This window comes from Apis cerana, linkage group LG11, assembly GCF_029169275.1.
Source record: "Apis cerana isolate GH-2021 linkage group LG11, AcerK_1.0, whole genome shotgun sequence".
Classification (NCBI taxonomy): Eukaryota; Metazoa; Arthropoda; class Insecta; order Hymenoptera; family Apidae; genus Apis; species Apis cerana.
This window is the reverse complement of record NC_083862.1, coordinates 6,171,995-6,190,113: the sequence shown is the minus strand read 5'-3', so window position 1 is coordinate 6,190,113 and position 18,119 is coordinate 6,171,995. Positions and strand designations below refer to the sequence as shown.

Here is an 18,119-nt window from a genome sequence, read left to right as displayed (position 1 = left end):
ATCTACTCAATTTTAAATTTTTTAAATAAAATTTATATTTCTTATTGTCATATAATTTGCATTAAAATGTTTCTTAAACATATCTTTTGAAATAGATCAATAATATTTGAAAATATAAAATGTAAAATTATAAAGTAATAGAATTGGAATATATAAACAACAATATTATAGTAAATAATTTTTGAAGACAAATAAATTTGTGTATCAAAATTTTTAATTTAAAGATTTTATTATTAATATAAAGTCTCTATAAATACTACATGTATATTATATGATATACATAAATGCAAAAATAATTTCCATAATTGTCTTTTATATAATATAATATATTATTATAGTATATTTATCTTGCAGTATAAATATATATATGCTAATCATATATTAACGGAAAGTAATTTATATTAAAATCATATTATTTTAAAAATATTTCAATGAAAAAAATATTAATTTTAATTAAAAAATTCAATGTTGAAATCTACAAATCTGCTTAAAAATATTACAAGATAATATAATTGATAGAACGATTTACCTTCTTGATCATATAATTTTTGAAATATTGAAATATTCGTATTTATTAAGATATTTGGTCTAAAATGGAATATTCTGTATAAATGATTTTATAAATATATATTTAAATTTATAATTATATAAATTTAATTTTTAAATGAAACCATTTTAAAAATGAATTATATTTTTTAAAGTGAATTTAATACATATATTATATATTTTACATATAGAAATTGTATATGATTTATAACATTATTAATATTATTGTACGATTTTTAAATTTTAGGTTCGGTAATACAACCGCTGAATAATGGTACGGTGATATGAGTTCCCTCTTTTTCATTATTTATAGTATTTATGATATAAAAAAAGAATGGCTGTGTAACAATGAAATCGAGTGGAATTTCCAAAGACAATTTCAAAAAAATGGCACCTGAAACAAAAATAATATGCAATTTAAACTTTAAATTATTGTGAATAACATTTAATGAATAATATGCAAACTAAATTAAATTAATTAGTTTAAAACTAAATATATAAAATATATTTTACATATAGAAAAATAGAAGAATAAAGGAAAAATAATAGAATAGAAGAATGTGTGCGTGCATGTGTGTGTGTAATTACAAATCATAAAATACAGAAATTGTTTTGATTGTAAAATACAGAAATAAATATTTAATTTCATACATGTATTTTATATAGGATAAATTATTTTTTAAATAATATATATACAAATTTTTTTTTTACTATTCGTTATTGATAATCTTTGATTGATATTGGCATAAATTATAAACATTCATTAAAATTTTTAATTAATATATGTATATATATGTAAATATATATATAGATACACAAAAATATATAATATGTATAGATACATAAATATACATAAATACACATAGATTTATATAAGTCATTGTATATAAGTCATTTCACATTAAATCGTTTCTTATTTTTAATATCAAGAATTTTATTTAAATTCAGATATGGTTAAATTATGAAATCAAAAAAATTTTAAGTATTTGTTTTATTGATTTCGGTTTTTTACGAAGTTTTCAATTTTGTGTAAAATTTTGATGATAATTATCATAAAAATATTATACTTATAAATTTCTACTTCAAAGTATTTGTTTCAAATTGCTTTTTTAAATTCAATTTAAATTTTAGTAAGATTTTAGAAAGATTTTAATAGAATTTTAGTAGAAAGAAAGATCGTATTCATATAATATATTTTTACATTAAATTAATTTTGTAATATTAAAAATTGTAAACAAATTTTTTCTTGAATGCTAAGAATCCAAAAACTTTTTACATAAATATAAAAATATTTCTTAAATTACAAATTTTTAACTATATATAAAATGATGTTTTAAAATGAAATCTTTAAGAATAACATCATTTTGAATTCGTTAAAAATCGCTACATGTAATTTCAGATATAATTATAGAATTATAGAATAATTATAGAATAATAAATATAAATTAATAATAATTAATAAATAGCAAAATAATAATTAATAATAACAGTTAAAATAATCAAAATTCAAAAATGGTCGATTTCTTAAAGATATCAAAAAGGAATTTTCCATCAAAAATTGGAACAGTCATTATTATTTTTTAATTTTCTACTTTGATGATATTATATATTATCAGTTTTTAATTATTTAATTATCATTTTTAATATGCTATAATGTTTTATATCTAAATATAAAATGCATTATATATCTAAAATGTATTATATATTAATTTTTGATTAAATAACACGTTGCTTTCAATTTTCTTTTTCCTATTTATTACATTACACACATTTAAGATTTAAAAATCTTAAAAAGTGAAAGAAATATAAAATATAAAAAAAAGCTTATAATTAATCTATAAATGAGCAAAGATCTATATGATCATTTATAAATACTTATTACAATGAATTTATTTATATATTTCAAAAATAAAAGTATATACATAATATTGAAAAATATAACAATTTAATTATCGGTCATATTATTATCATTTAAAGCTTCGATATTAATCCCTCGAAGAGTACAAGTTCATTATATTGAATGACAAAATGAAATGGTTTATCAATTTTGAAGAATAAAGGTGGAATTTGAGGTATAAATGCAGTAACAGTAAAGAAAATACCTAAAAAAAAAAAGAAAAATTATATGTGAATAAGTAAAAATTAAACTTATTCGTATAAAAAATATTGTTTTTGTTTTTCACTTTTTTTTAGTAATAATAATAATAGTAATAAATATATATCATTTTATCAAATAAATGTAAATATTATTTAAATAAATATAAAATTAAACAAAATTAATATTAGATATTAAAAAATATTAGATAAAATAGATATTAGAAAGATCCATCATAAATAATGGACAAACAGATAACGAAAGAAATAATATATAAAAATAAATTGAAAAGAAAAAATAACATTTTTGTTTAAAACTTTGTTTTTGAATAAATCAAATTTGAAAACTTGTTGATTAATTTTTTAATATCAAAAGTTTTGAATATGAGTAAATCAATATGAATAATATAATATATAATATATAATATAATACAATATTATATTATTAATAATTATATTATACAATATATAATAAGTATAATTATTATTAATAATAATGATTATTAATTATTATTACTTTAGTGCTTGATAAAATAAGTTATCATTTTTTAATTCCTCTGAAGTAATATTAGATATATTACTAATTATTAGATATATATTAGATCATTCAGAAAGTAATTTCGTTTTTTATAACAACTCGTAAAATGAAATTACCTTACGAACGATCTAATAATTAAAATGATATAATTTATAATCATCAATTATATTACAAGTACTAGAAAATATTAGATAAATATTATATTAAAAAATTAATTTATTTGGAGTATATAAAAGAATAAATTTTAAAATTTTTTAAAAATTTTTAAAAAATTAAATAATATTTTAAAAAATTTTTAAAAAATTAAATAATATTTTAAAAAATTTTTAAAATTTAACTGCAATAAAATTAAATAAATCCAATCTGAAAATTTAAAATAAAAAAAAATGTAGAATCTTTTTAAAAACTAATTATTATTAATAAAATTATAATAATATGAAAATATTTGTTGCGTAAAATAATAATTAATTTATAGAAAAATATAACTAAAAAGAGAATGATTCTATAAAAAAAATAAAGAATTAGAAAAATAAAATAAAAATTATTCATACAAAATTTTATTTTTTAAAAAATTTAATTCATTTAATTAATTAAATTAATTAATTAAATATCTGTTTAGTATATAGCTTACATATATGTAACTATATATCAATAAATTTCGCTATAAACTGAATACTTCTATTTATGTTTATGTTTATACATTATAGATTATACATTATACATTATACATTATAGATAATATTGCATTAATTTTTTAAAATTTTATTTTATTACTAAATAAGATTTAAAGCTTGAAAAAATATATTCTATTTTTTCTGTTTATATATTCGTAAAAAGAAAATGATATAAATTTCACATGATATAAGATAAATATTAAAAGAATCTTGTTTTCAAACACAATTTAATTTAAAAATTATTATATTTCTGATATTGCTGATATCAACTTTAAAAATAAATAAAAAAAATAATATTTTTTTAAAAATTCTCTCGACTAAAGTCATGTTTCGGCAATGAAATAAAACTTTAAAAAAAGATTAGAATAATATTCTCAAATTAAAAAAAATCATTAAAATAAAGAATTAATATAAAATTTTAATATGAAAAGCAAAATTATACGTTCAACCTAATATGAAATATTTTCAATTGTCTTCAAAGATCGAAAAACATAATTATGTGGAGATATATGAAAAAAAAATCTATGAAAAATTTTATTTTCTGTTTTTATCTTTTCATATAGAATGATTCTCTTTTTACATAAATTATAATGTATTCTGTATATTATAAAGAAGAACGAAATCAGATTTCATTAAATTATCGCTATCTCTTATGGAATCGCCTAACAGAATTTTGAAATTATGAAAACTTTAACAAACAATAATTTAATTTTTTATATAAAAAAATAAACATCTATTTTATTAGTATATTAATTCACTTTTGTTATAATAAATTATATAATAATAATAAATTGTAAAATTATAAGTACAAGAGAATTTTTATTAAAGATAAAAATATTTCAAAGAATATTTCAAAAATCAATTTTACTCTTTTAAATAGAATATACGGCTTTTATATCAAAATTCTTAAATCTAGATTAATCAATTTAAATAATAATTTAATTTTTATTTTAGAAAACTTTATATATATATATATGTGTATATGACATAAACACAAAGAAAAAATGTACAACATAAAAAAAAAGCTTAAACACAAATATTATTTTACAACCAAGAAAATTTTTTGTTAATAGAAAATAAAAATATATCATATTTGTTAAATATTATATACATATACATACATATATATATATATATATATATATATATATATATTTAAAACAGATATATTTTTCTTTTTTAAATTAAGAATATAAAAATTAAAAAAATGATGATTATATGGATGCTTGTTTAATGGTAAAAATTTTAAAATGATAATTATTTTTATTAAATTAAATATAATTATTTGATATAATGAAATGTTATTGAAATATAAGCTATAAATATCTATTTTCACTTTCATAACAATTTAACTTAATTTTCTGATTTTAAGATTATTATTAATTTTTCTTTTATGAATTGATTTTTGTATATATTTGTATATATTATATATATTATATATATATATATTATTTTTCATTATTAATTTGTTTTTAATGTATTTTTATAATATAATATAGTATAATATATAATATATATATATTTTATATTTGTATTTTTATTTTTATATTTTTTATAATATAATATAGTATAATATAATATATTATATATTATACTATTATATATTATATATAATATAATATATGTATATATTATACTATATTATAAAAATGCATTAAAAAAACAAATTAATAATGAAAAATAATAATTTAAACTTAAATATGAAAAAAAAATAAAATGCAATAAATTAAATAAAATTATTTTTTTAAATTATTATATTTATTTTTTAATTAATTAAAATTGAAATGTGAAAATGAAAACTTTTAATAAAAAAAAAAATGAAGGAAGAAAAGTAACAACAACAAATATTCATAAAAAAATATCTTAGTAAGATGCTATATATAAAATATCTTTTAACATTTCTCATATCTTTTAGTATTACGCATTTTTTTTATTAAATAAAAATGATATAAATGCAATTGAATAATAACTTATTTTTAGGTTTTTTGAGAAAAATTAATTATATAAATTAATTGAATCAATTAATGCAACATTTGTTAAAATTAAAAATTTGTTAAAATAAAAAATTAATAAAATAATTATATTTGCTATTGATTTTTAATTCAATTTTTTATGTTGTAAAAAATAAAAAAGCTTAGAATCATTTCAATGTATTATGTAAAATCGATTATGAATTGATTATGTCCTTAATTTTGAAGGTGAAAAAAATTCTACCACACAACATTCACTAAGAACAAAATTGTATAGTTATATTTAATAATTGATAAAAATGGTCGATTGACGTAGAACTCAATGGGCTTCGGCGGTGACCAAAAACTTGAAAGAGGCCTTACACTCAGACCTGTCACAAGCAATTAATTGTGAATTATTCGTTTAATCAAAAAATACGAATTAATAATAAATAAGAAAAGAATTGGATAATTATTATACACAGAAATGCCTTATATCATATCCATAAGTTAAATACAAAACTGGTTAATTTGCATGGCAAATATCGGGATATAAGGCATTAGTATATTATATTATCATTATTATATGAAGTAATATTATCAATATAAAAATATAATATTAAATATATTAAATAATATTATCATATAATTAAAATAATAATTTATGTAAAAAAATTGATTATATTAAAATGAATATAAAGAAAGAAAAAGAATGAAAAAAATTGATAATATTAATTTATAATATAAACAATTTTTGAAAGAATTAAAGAAATCAATTAATTGAAATGAAATAAAAAAATATGAATATAATTATGGAAATCAGACGACTGCCTCAGAATTAATGATTTGGCCTTTGAAGAGAATTATGTTGTCATTTCCTGAAGTGATTGCATAAAGAAATGGTCCATTTACTCGAAATTCTTCTAAGGAAGGATACACGAAGAGTTCAATCTGGTATTCTGTCGAAAAAAATTGCATAATATTACAAAAAAAAATTATAAAAAAAAATAATCAATATTTTATATTTCATTCTTTATTCTTTCTTTTTTTAATTTTATTAATTTCTTATTGTCCAATTCTTTTAATAGATATTGAAATGCATAAAATTATGATTTATAATTAACTATAAATAGAAAGAGTCTAAATAAATATTATTATTTGGCAATGATTCAATTATTCAATTTATATTAAAAATTTTTTTATATTTTTAGAAAGTCCAATAATATTAAATATTTATATCTTTAAAAACGATTATTTTTAATAAATAATAAAAATAAATTATTATGAATAATATTTAATAATATATATATATATATATTTTAATAATTTTAATAATTAATAATATATATATATATATATTATTTTTCATTAAACAATAAAAGCAATATACAATATGGATTATTACAAGAACAAAAAATATATAATAACAAATAATTATTAAACAAAAACAGAAAGCATTATGTAATGCAAAGCAAATTCAATAAGCATTTTAATGTATTAATATATTCATAAAGCATTATAAAAAATTTTTCACAAAACACATTTAATACATTCAACATAGAGTAAATGAGTATATATATGAGAAAATGAAAATCATAAAAAAATATATATATACAAGTTTTTAATTTAACTGAAATATTAAAAATAATTAATAAATGATTTGTTAATTATTTCTAAAATGTTTAAAAATTTAAAAGAATAATAAAATAAACAAAAAGTCAAATTAAGTAAAATATTATTTAAAATATCATAATCTTAAATAAATAATTATATTATATATAATATTATTCATTTAAAAGAAAATAATAAATTTAGATAAATTATATTTTTAATATAAGAAAAGTAATGTTTAAGTATTAGATATATATAACTTATTTTCAATGAACATATCATAAAAAAATACTATTACATAAATACTATGATGTTGTATAATTACACTGGATTGAATTTTTATTATTTAGTTTTGAATTATTTAATATTTTGTAACAATATAAATAAATCAATATCATGATACTATTGAACATTACTATTATATAAAAAAATAATAAATAAATGATTATTTATTATTATTATTATAATTTTTATTATATATGTTTTTAAAATAATATCTTACTTAATTTTAATTATAAATAAACAAAATAAAATTTTAATTTACTTACCAGTAGCAGCAGCAGCTTCGCTACCTTCTTCATTTACTTCAATATATGCTTTTTGTATAACTTTATTAATTTGTATATTTTCATCACTAATTCCAGAAAAATTAGCATGTGAAGTAAATGCATCAATTAATCCCATCTATACAGAAATTAAATATAAAAATTAAAATAAAAGAAATATTTATTTTTATATAAATTACTTATTATTTTTTTAGAAATATTTATATTTATATATTACTTGCATATCATACCTTTTGTAAAATACTATTAAAATGTATTTCACTTTCTACTTTGAATTTTGGTAAATATAATTGTATTTCTTGTTCATATCCTTGATTTAGAATATCGGATAATCTTATATTTTGTAATTTTTTTTCAACTTCAGATAAACCATCAATTTCATTTGGAAGAATTATGATCATATTTAATTCATCACCCTAAAGAACTTCTTTGTTTAATTTTGTTTATATTTTCTTTTTTTTATTATAATAGATAATTACAATAAAAAATTATAATAAATAAATATTTTTTTCTATATATTATTGTTTTTGTTAAATTTACCTTATAAGGTATTACAATAAATTTAGCATTTAAATTAGAAAGTTCACCATATTTATATTTGCCTTGTTTATACATGGTAGGAACATTTTTTATTGTATCCTTATTAACATGAAATGGCATATCCTTAGTATAATCAGGATTGAATTTATTCTTCCATTGGCCTTTAAAATAAACTGCATTAACAAGTACTAATGTTGTCATTTCATTCAGATCATCTATTTAAAAAACATATTAATCAAACAATAAATCATTACAACTGAAATTAAAAATTATTTATATTTTCAAATGTCATATTATACATTTTTCAAAACAAAAAATTATTATAATACTTTTTTTATATTTTAATAAAAAAAGATAAAATTATTTACAAACCAACAGTTATAAGATCTTTAATGAGATTATTTGTATTTTGTTCAACCCATGTATTAATAATATTTGCTGCTTCCATGGACTTGGCAAAGTTTATTACTTGAGTAGCAGAACGGAAGTAATCTTTTGTCAAATCTTTAAAAATTGGTTTGATACCAAAATTTTTACCTACGAAAACTTTATTTGCAAGAAGCAGTTTATTTTCTTTAACATCCTATATTAAAATATGTATAAATAACAATATAAGTAAAATGATAATAAATAATGATGAGTAAAAATAAAAAATGATAATAAATAAGAATAAATAAATTAATACGAACATTAAGATTATCAATAAGTGTTTGATAACCAGACTTGGCAAGATTGTCTGAAGATGGAAGATGAAGTAAATTTCTAAACTGGTTTTCTGTTTCTCCTTGAGCTCCATAAGCAGTCATGGCAAGAACAATATCTACACTTAGAGGAGACATTATAAGATTGCCAGAATGATCTTTTACTACAGCCTGAAAAAAAATTTCATTCTTATACTTTATTAATTTTTATTAATAACTAATAATTTTAATTTGAATATTAATTTTGCAAAATATACTATTTACACAGTACAACATTTTTTTTACCTGAAATAATGAAGAAGAGAATTGATTTGTACTTTCTAAAACAGTACTTAATGCTTTATTTTCTGCTTTTGCCATTATTATTAGAGTAAAACTCAACAACCAAAAACTTCCTGTCACTAGAAAAATTTATTAGAAAATTATTAAGAATTTTATTTATTTACAATTTAATTTATTTATTTTGAAATTATAACTTTTTTATTAGAAACCAAATATTTAAATATAATAATAAACATTATATAAAATATTATATTATAAATTTATTATTAAGTTTTTTATTGCTATAATATTAAATAATTTTTAATATTAAAAAATTTGAAATTTAAAATTCATTATTATTCAATGTATTTATATACAAAGTACATTGAATTAAACAAATTATAATTAAAATTATATAAATTATAAAATTATAAAAATGAATTATCACTAAAATTATATAAATTATATATTAAAATATTATATTATAAAATTAAAAAAAATATTAATTAAAATTTCATGAAAACCATAAATTTATAATTGTAAATTTATTTTTATTTTAATATTATTATTTAATTGATACTTGGTATATTTTTATAATACATTTTAATACATTTTTATATTGTATGGTATCATAAAAAATCAGTTTAAATTTTATTTTTAATATTATGCAATTATTATTCAATATCAAATATTTGGTAATGCAATATTATTAGAATTTTAAAATGTAAAAAGTTACATAAAATATAGTGCTTTACATATATATATATAATTAATGTACAAATATATAATATATATATTCATAAATTTCATAAATATTCCAGTATTTATTATGTGTGATTTCAAGTTCAAAATTTAAAATGCAAAATTCACTATTTATAAAAAATTAAATTGATAAAAAATTATCAATTACATAATATGATTAATGAAAACCAAAATGAAAACCAAAATGAAAGTTTCTTAGTAATGTCTTTAAAAAAATATAATATAATAAAACAATTACAAATATAAAATTAAAATAATATTCAAATTATTCATATAAATATATGAATAATCTTAATAAACTTATTATATATTTTCAATGAAAAAAATATAAAATCACTTAATTATTACTAATTATATTATTTAATTCGTAAATTTATCGTACTATTTTATTATTTAATAAATTTTTTATGTAAATTATAAATATTTGTCTTTTTTTAAATTTTATATTAATATTCTATCACTAAAATTATATTATATAATAAATAATATCTTTATTTAATATTATTTTTATCAAATCGTACAATATATAATTGAAAAATAAATTAAAATTATCTTATTCAAAATTATTCAAATTTTAAAAATAAAAAATTAATATAAATAAAATGTTTTATTTTTATATATATATTTATATATATTTATATTACAAATAAAATAATGTATTATTTGCATAAAATAAATACAAGACATTGAGAAAATATTTATTATTAAAATACATATATATATTAAAATATATTAGGACAATTATTTAAAACAGTTATTTCATTGATTCAATGACCTTGAAATATGTTGTCAAGGACAACATTCTAAACAAGTTTTCTCTATACATACATATAAACATAGCTCAGTATGCTTAAATAGTACGTTCTTCACGATGAAACCTTGCCTTAAAGTATCGCAACTAATAATGAGATCGAAATCATTTGAAAATATAAAGTACTAAAATATAAAATATATACTCTCTACATGATGAATTATTTTGTTTCAATACGATTTCATTATATTCATTAACTATGTTTCGAAATAATCGAAATAATTTTCATCATGTAAGGAGCTTAAGTTTCAAGGATATAAAAAATGAATTAATTAGAATTATTATTTAAAATAGCTTATTATTTATTTACTTTATAAAAAAATGCATAAAATAAAGTTTATTATATTTGATATCAAAATATTTTGATTTTATATTATATATTTTGATTTATATTTTGATTTATATTATGATTTTTTAATATCATATTTTTGGAGATATCAAATGTTCTTTTTTGAAATAATAAAATAATAAAGCACATAAAGTTTTTTCTAAATAGAATTGCTAATTTCTTTATTTATTTTCTTTTAGATGTTAAACAAATGAATTTAATGAACTATAATAAAATGATCTTCAATTGATTTCAAAACAAAAAATTTATAAAATCATTATACATTTAGTCCCTTCATCTTATTTGAATTTGTTATATTTTTTTTTGTAAGAAATAATAAAAGATAATTAATATAATACTAGATGATAATAGATTAATTAGATAATAGATTTATTAGTCTATATTAATTATATAACAGCGTATTATAAAATCCTGGTTTCATTCATTACATCATCATTTAGAAAAATGTTAAAATATAAATTATCACAAATTTGAACATGTATTTTCGACAGAAACGTTGAAGATAAATTATAAAATTATTTTCCATAAATGTTCGTTTTGCTTTCAAAGTCATTTGAAAATTATTTTAAATAATTAAATTTGTCTTCTTATTAACTATAAACAATAAAAATAGAATAAAGTAACATAAAAAAAAATATAATGTCATTTAAAAAGTTCATGATTATTTTGATATTTTAGAAAATATAAAAAAGATGTAATGATATATATATTATACATTATTGAATTTATTGAATTATTGAATTATTGAATTATTAAATTTTATTGAATTATTAATTAAAAAAATTTTTGTTTTCGTATCAAAAAATACTATTATGTTGAAATTTAAATTATACAAATGCCAAAATAAGAATTCTTCCATATATCTTACATAATGATAAATGTGAATTCTATAATAGATATAATATTAAATTTAGCTAAATAACTATTTTTATTAAATGAAAATTACTCTATTAAATAGCAATAAATCTAAGCCAAATTAAATTTAATCTGTTTAATTGTAAACCAGATTATAAATATGCGAAAAAATCCATCTCAAATTAACTCAAAATATTTCACACATTAGAAATATTATTATTATTATATTATATATATAATTAACATATTATATCTCTGAAACAAAAATTGTGCAATCGATCTAAAAAATACGGCCATATTAAATATCCGATATATTTTATGAAAAATGTATCAGTTAAAAAAGTTCAATTTCGAATATATATTATTATTTTACATTAGAATGATAATTTAATTCTATAAGAAAAAACTAGATAATATAAAAATCACTATGAAAATCATTAATATTAAAAATTAAATATGATATATTCAAAAAACTGGACATCAAATAATGATTTCTGATAATGAATCATTATATACATAATAATTGTATACATAGAAAAAAATTAATCGGAAATTTTTTATTATCACAATTTAATATATAAGATTATTGAAATCAATTATTTTATAAATTTATTACTCATTATATATTTTACATTTTTATATTTCATTATAATAAAAATGAAAATTTCAAATATCAATTATTTATTATGATAATTTAATATGTTTCATATAAAGAACTTCTTTATTTTATATTATTTATTATATTATTATTTATAAAGAATTTATTATTTATAAAGAACTTCTATATTTATATAAAGAAGTTTCAAAATGATCAAATAAGAAGTGAAGACACATACCATATACACATATACAAAGAGATAAATACAATATTTCCCTGATGTGATTCAAACTAGGGAAAACCCAAACGTGAACAAATATAATAATCCGGTTGTTTTCAACTCGAATAATGATGCATAGAATATTATACAAGGAAAAAAAAAATTTTTTTATGACCATTATATTCATCAATTTAAAAATTATTATTTACTTTAATACAGATTAGTAAATTTACAATTTTAATCACTTTGAATAATCGATATTATATCGATTATCATTATATTGATGATATTATATATTGATATTTATCAAATGATTATTCTTGTTTTTTAGAAATAAATAATTATTAATATAAAAATTAAATTTTATATTATATATTATAAAAAATAATAATACACATTAAATATATAAATATATATATATTATGCATATTATATTATATATATTATATATAATCATTTTTTTAAATTTCTTTTATACATATCCATATTATTTAATATTTATTTAATTCGATGTTACATAAAATATATATAGAAATTTATTATTTATATAATCATTAAATAATAATTAATTAATGTAATTATTCATTTTTCAAATTATTAAATAAGAAAAATTAAATTATAATAAATTATATATATAAATTTCATTTATTTATATATTATTATAAAAATAATATATATATATATTTTTTTATATATAAGTAATTCAAATTATAAAAATATAAAAAGATTTTTGATTAAGCAATAAAAGTTTTATATTTTATTTTTTTATATTTGTGTAAAACATCATATTTTTGTAATTTTTTAGAGGGAATCGTTTTTTTATATCATTAAATTAAAATTATCATCTATACATTAATTTAAAAAAATTACTAATATTTTAGAATATAAAATAAATATTTGTATATTTGTAAAAATATTTTTTTCACAATATTTTTTCCTTAAAATCATTATATTTAAACAAAACAATTATATAAATAATAATTTAAAAAACTTTTAAAAAACCATTCATTAAAAATATAAATTTTTAATTTTTAATTTTAAAATTTGAATTTTTTTTATTATTGTTTTTATATTTTAATTATGTTTATTTTTTATCAATTAAATAAAATAATATATTTATTTATAAAATATATATTAATATATATATATATATATATATATATATATATTATAAAATAATATATTAATTTAATATATTATATAAAAAATTTGAAATATTATCTAAATATTTCCAACATATAAAATTATTTACTTTTTAAATTTTATTTTAATTAAAGATTATTGTTACAAATTATATTAATGTTATTAATATAATAATAATTATATTAATATTAATAATAAGAAAATTTATAAGTTTATTTATTAAATAATAATAAAGCAAACAATATTAAAAGAAAATAATATTTGTAAATATAAAATTAGTTAATATTATTTTTTAAAAATAATAATTAGAAATAGCAATATTACTTAATTTCTACATGTTATAAAAAAAAATTTCTTAAACTTAATAAATTTTATTTAATATATATAAATTTTTAAATAAAAAAATATAATTTTTTTAAAAAATTAACATACAATATAAATATAGAAAGCAATGGATTATAATTTCAGAGAACTTTTGATTTACAGATTTAATTAAAATCCTATAATGTTATATTAAATAATGTTAATATAATATAATGTTAATTTTCTAATATTAATATTATGATATCATGAAATTTCAAAATCCATATTTCGAATATTTTGTGTATATAATATTTTATCTAATTTAAAGCGAGATCCACATCATTTGATCGAATATATATAAATTTACTTACTTATATGCATATTAGAGTTTTTTCAAAAGCTGTCAATTCTCTTCAAAAGCTAAATGTAGACTGTAAGGAGTAACTGAAGGAATATAAACTATGATAAAGAACTCCAATCCTATGGAAAGAATAAGCCTACCAAGAATTGACAACAAATACTCAACCAATCGCGAAGTACATGTTTAATTTTATATATGATCGCACACAATTAACATAAATTCATTCACATTAAATCTGATATTCAATATTAATAGAAAAATTACAGATATAAACAAAAAAATAATACTGGTATCAACAAAAATGTTAATCTGCTTTTTTCTGTCATAATCTTTTCAGGTCATTAACAACACTATGTAGAAATGTTTAGATAAGAGTTTTTAAAATATATTGATATATTTTAAAATATAATATAGTATAAATAATAATATAATATAAATAATATATATTAAATAATAATATAAATTATAATAATATAATAATATTAAATAATAATATAAATTATAATAAAATTCGTTAAAATTTCAATAGAATTGTATCATTTAAATTACAGTAACTTAGTCATCATTGTCCAACCACTTAATATTTTGAATTCATTAGCATAACCTAAACTTTTAATAAAAACAGGCAGTAGACAATATTTATATAGTTAGAAGCGAGAAAATAATAGATCGAGCAGTATCTATAACCATATTTCAAATGCCGCATAATATATTATATATTCAATTATTTAAATTTCTAGAATTTTCATTTTATTTGAATATTTGTTTTGATTACTAATAAAAAAACTCATCCGATTTATATTTTATTTGGACTCATTTTTATCGGGAAATTCTCTAAATTCTCTAAATTCTCCATTAACATTCTTAAAAAAATAAGATGAAAATATATTATTATAAAAATTAATTTTGCATCATTTCATTATATATATAATATTTATAATATATTATATATAACATATAGAGTATTTTTTCAATTTTATAAAATATATTAATTTTCTTTATATACAATGAGTTATATTTATAAAATGTATTTATAAAAATTATAATTCTATTAAAAAATAAAGCTGATCTTTAATCATTTTTGATTTAGAAAAATATTTTTACATCATATGACATATATATATATATATATATATATATATATATATATTATATATATATATATATGTATATATATATATATATGAAATTTCTTCATTAAGATTTGTGCTACAATATAATAATAAATTCTTTGACTATTGAAATTATGAGAAATACAACAGAAACAATAAAACAATTAAAAATTATGTAAGAATATAATTTAACAAAGTATTGAAAATAAATGAATTTAAAATTAGAAGATATGAAGTTAAAAAGTGGAATAAAATTAAATACATACATTATAGGTGTTATAGGAGAAAAATTAAATATTTAATAAAAAATAATATGTATATATTTTCTAAATTTATTGATAAAATAAAAAAATATATAATATTAATTTGTTGCGATATAGAATTATTCATATTTTGTTTTAAAATTTAAAAATTATATTATTCAAGTAAAAATAGTATTTAATATAAATAAGTCATTATATGCAATATGGACAATTTATTTATACATTATCATATACATATTAAATATTATATTACATTTATATTATCTAGATATTTATATATTTTAAGTAATTCTGAATAAATATGATTAAAAAGATCTGATATTTATATACTCCTACTACTAATAAATATATATAAATTATTTTTTCTTTTTTGTTTTTATTATAAGTTTGATTAAATGAAGTAATAAAAAATGAAGTAAAATAAAAATAAAAAAAGAAAATATTTTCTTATTATATTTTGATTAATTTAATCTCAATTTAAATTATTATCAATCATAATAATCTAATAATAATAATAATAATAAAAAGAAGAAAAATAATAAATATATATAAACTATATATAAACTATACATATAATAAATACTATATATAATACTATGCTGTAATAATAAATTTCTATTTAAATTATTTTTTTTTCATATTTTTATCATTGTAACATATTGTTGATAAAAGCATTTTAAGAAAAGACATTATTAAAATGTAATCAAGCAAAACTAATATATTAATTAAGTACAGAAAATATTAATGAAAAAATGATTCTAATTTTTAATTTTAATTTTATTCTTTATTATTTTTCATAAAATTTTTACAAAAATATTATATATTTATCTTTTAATGATTATATAACAAAATAGTTTATATTACCATAAATCATATTATGATATTAATCATATCTGGTAGTATTAATTAATTGATATCAAAAATATAAAAAAACGTATGAACTAATCTTCAAATAACTATATAGATGAATGTTAAAATATATTCAATATAATAAAAATATAAATCAAATGAAAAAATTATAAATATAAGAGTCAAAATTATAAATAAAAGAAATATTTTCTTTATAATTTAAAAATGTATAAAATAAATAAATATAATATAAAATAAATATAATACTAAGAAATAATTAATATTAAATTAATTTCAAAAGACATTTTTATTATTATTACAATACAAGTATATAATAATGATACATAATAATATAATATATTTTGGTATAAATTTAAAATATAATTTATAATACAATTTATAATAATTAAAATAAATTTATAAATATTAATATTATATAATTTATAACTTTATTGTATATTCTTATTCTTTAGTAATATTCAGATTATAAAATTAACATTTTATAACAATTTTATAAATAAATTTTAGTTAACACTAGTTATATATATCAAGAAAAGATATCATAAATATATTAGCATTAAAACATTTATTTAAATAAATTAATAGATAATTAATAGATAAAACTAGGATAAATATATATTTATATATTTAATATTTAATATCATAAAAATATATAATTTCTCTAAAAATTTTCACTATTTGAAAAAAAATATATTTATATAAAAATTCTTTTATATGGTAAGATATTTTAAATAAAAAAAATTACCTGATAAATTATAGTTGTTAAGATAAATATACTTTCAATCTTCCAGGATTAATTAAAAACTGTTAGAAAACTATATAATCATATATTATAAATAAATCTATATTGATAACGTTATTTGTAAAATTAATACATTATCTTATTAATCGATTTTTGTCTATCTATATTATATACACAAAAATATATAAAAAAGAAATTCCCTACATCTTTAATCTTTTCGTTTAATATTTTAATTTTTTAATTTTTATTT

At 15.0% G+C, this 18,119-nt stretch overlaps 1 protein-coding gene across 8 annotated transcripts; it reads right to left on the bottom strand.

Annotated features, from left to right (window-relative positions):
• Positions 1-686: 686 nt before the first annotated feature.
• LOC108002405 (antitrypsin) lies at positions 687-18,020 on the bottom strand. Of its 8 annotated transcripts, none has more exons than XM_062081526.1 (9): positions 14,893-15,210; positions 9,505-9,620; positions 9,208-9,390; positions 8,891-9,101; positions 8,519-8,733; positions 8,209-8,394; positions 7,961-8,096; positions 6,633-6,760; positions 5,936-6,193 (listed from the first exon to the last, which is right to left on the bottom strand). In XM_062081526.1, the coding sequence occupies exons 1-9, from the start codon at positions 14,900-14,902 to the stop codon at positions 6,188-6,190; spliced, it is 1,191 nt and encodes a 396-aa protein (XP_061937510.1). In that variant the 5' UTR covers positions 14,903-15,210; the 3' UTR covers positions 5,936-6,187. The 8 variants fall into 8 exon arrangements, with proteins under 8 accessions (XP_061937513.1, XP_061937507.1, XP_061937514.1 ...); XM_062081525.1 differs by having other exon boundaries at positions 6,630-6,760; positions 14,893-15,162; XM_062081529.1 differs by lacking the exons at positions 5,936-6,193; positions 6,633-6,760; positions 14,893-15,210 and adding exons at positions 687-940; positions 17,873-18,020.
• Positions 18,021-18,119: the final 99 nt, after the last annotated feature.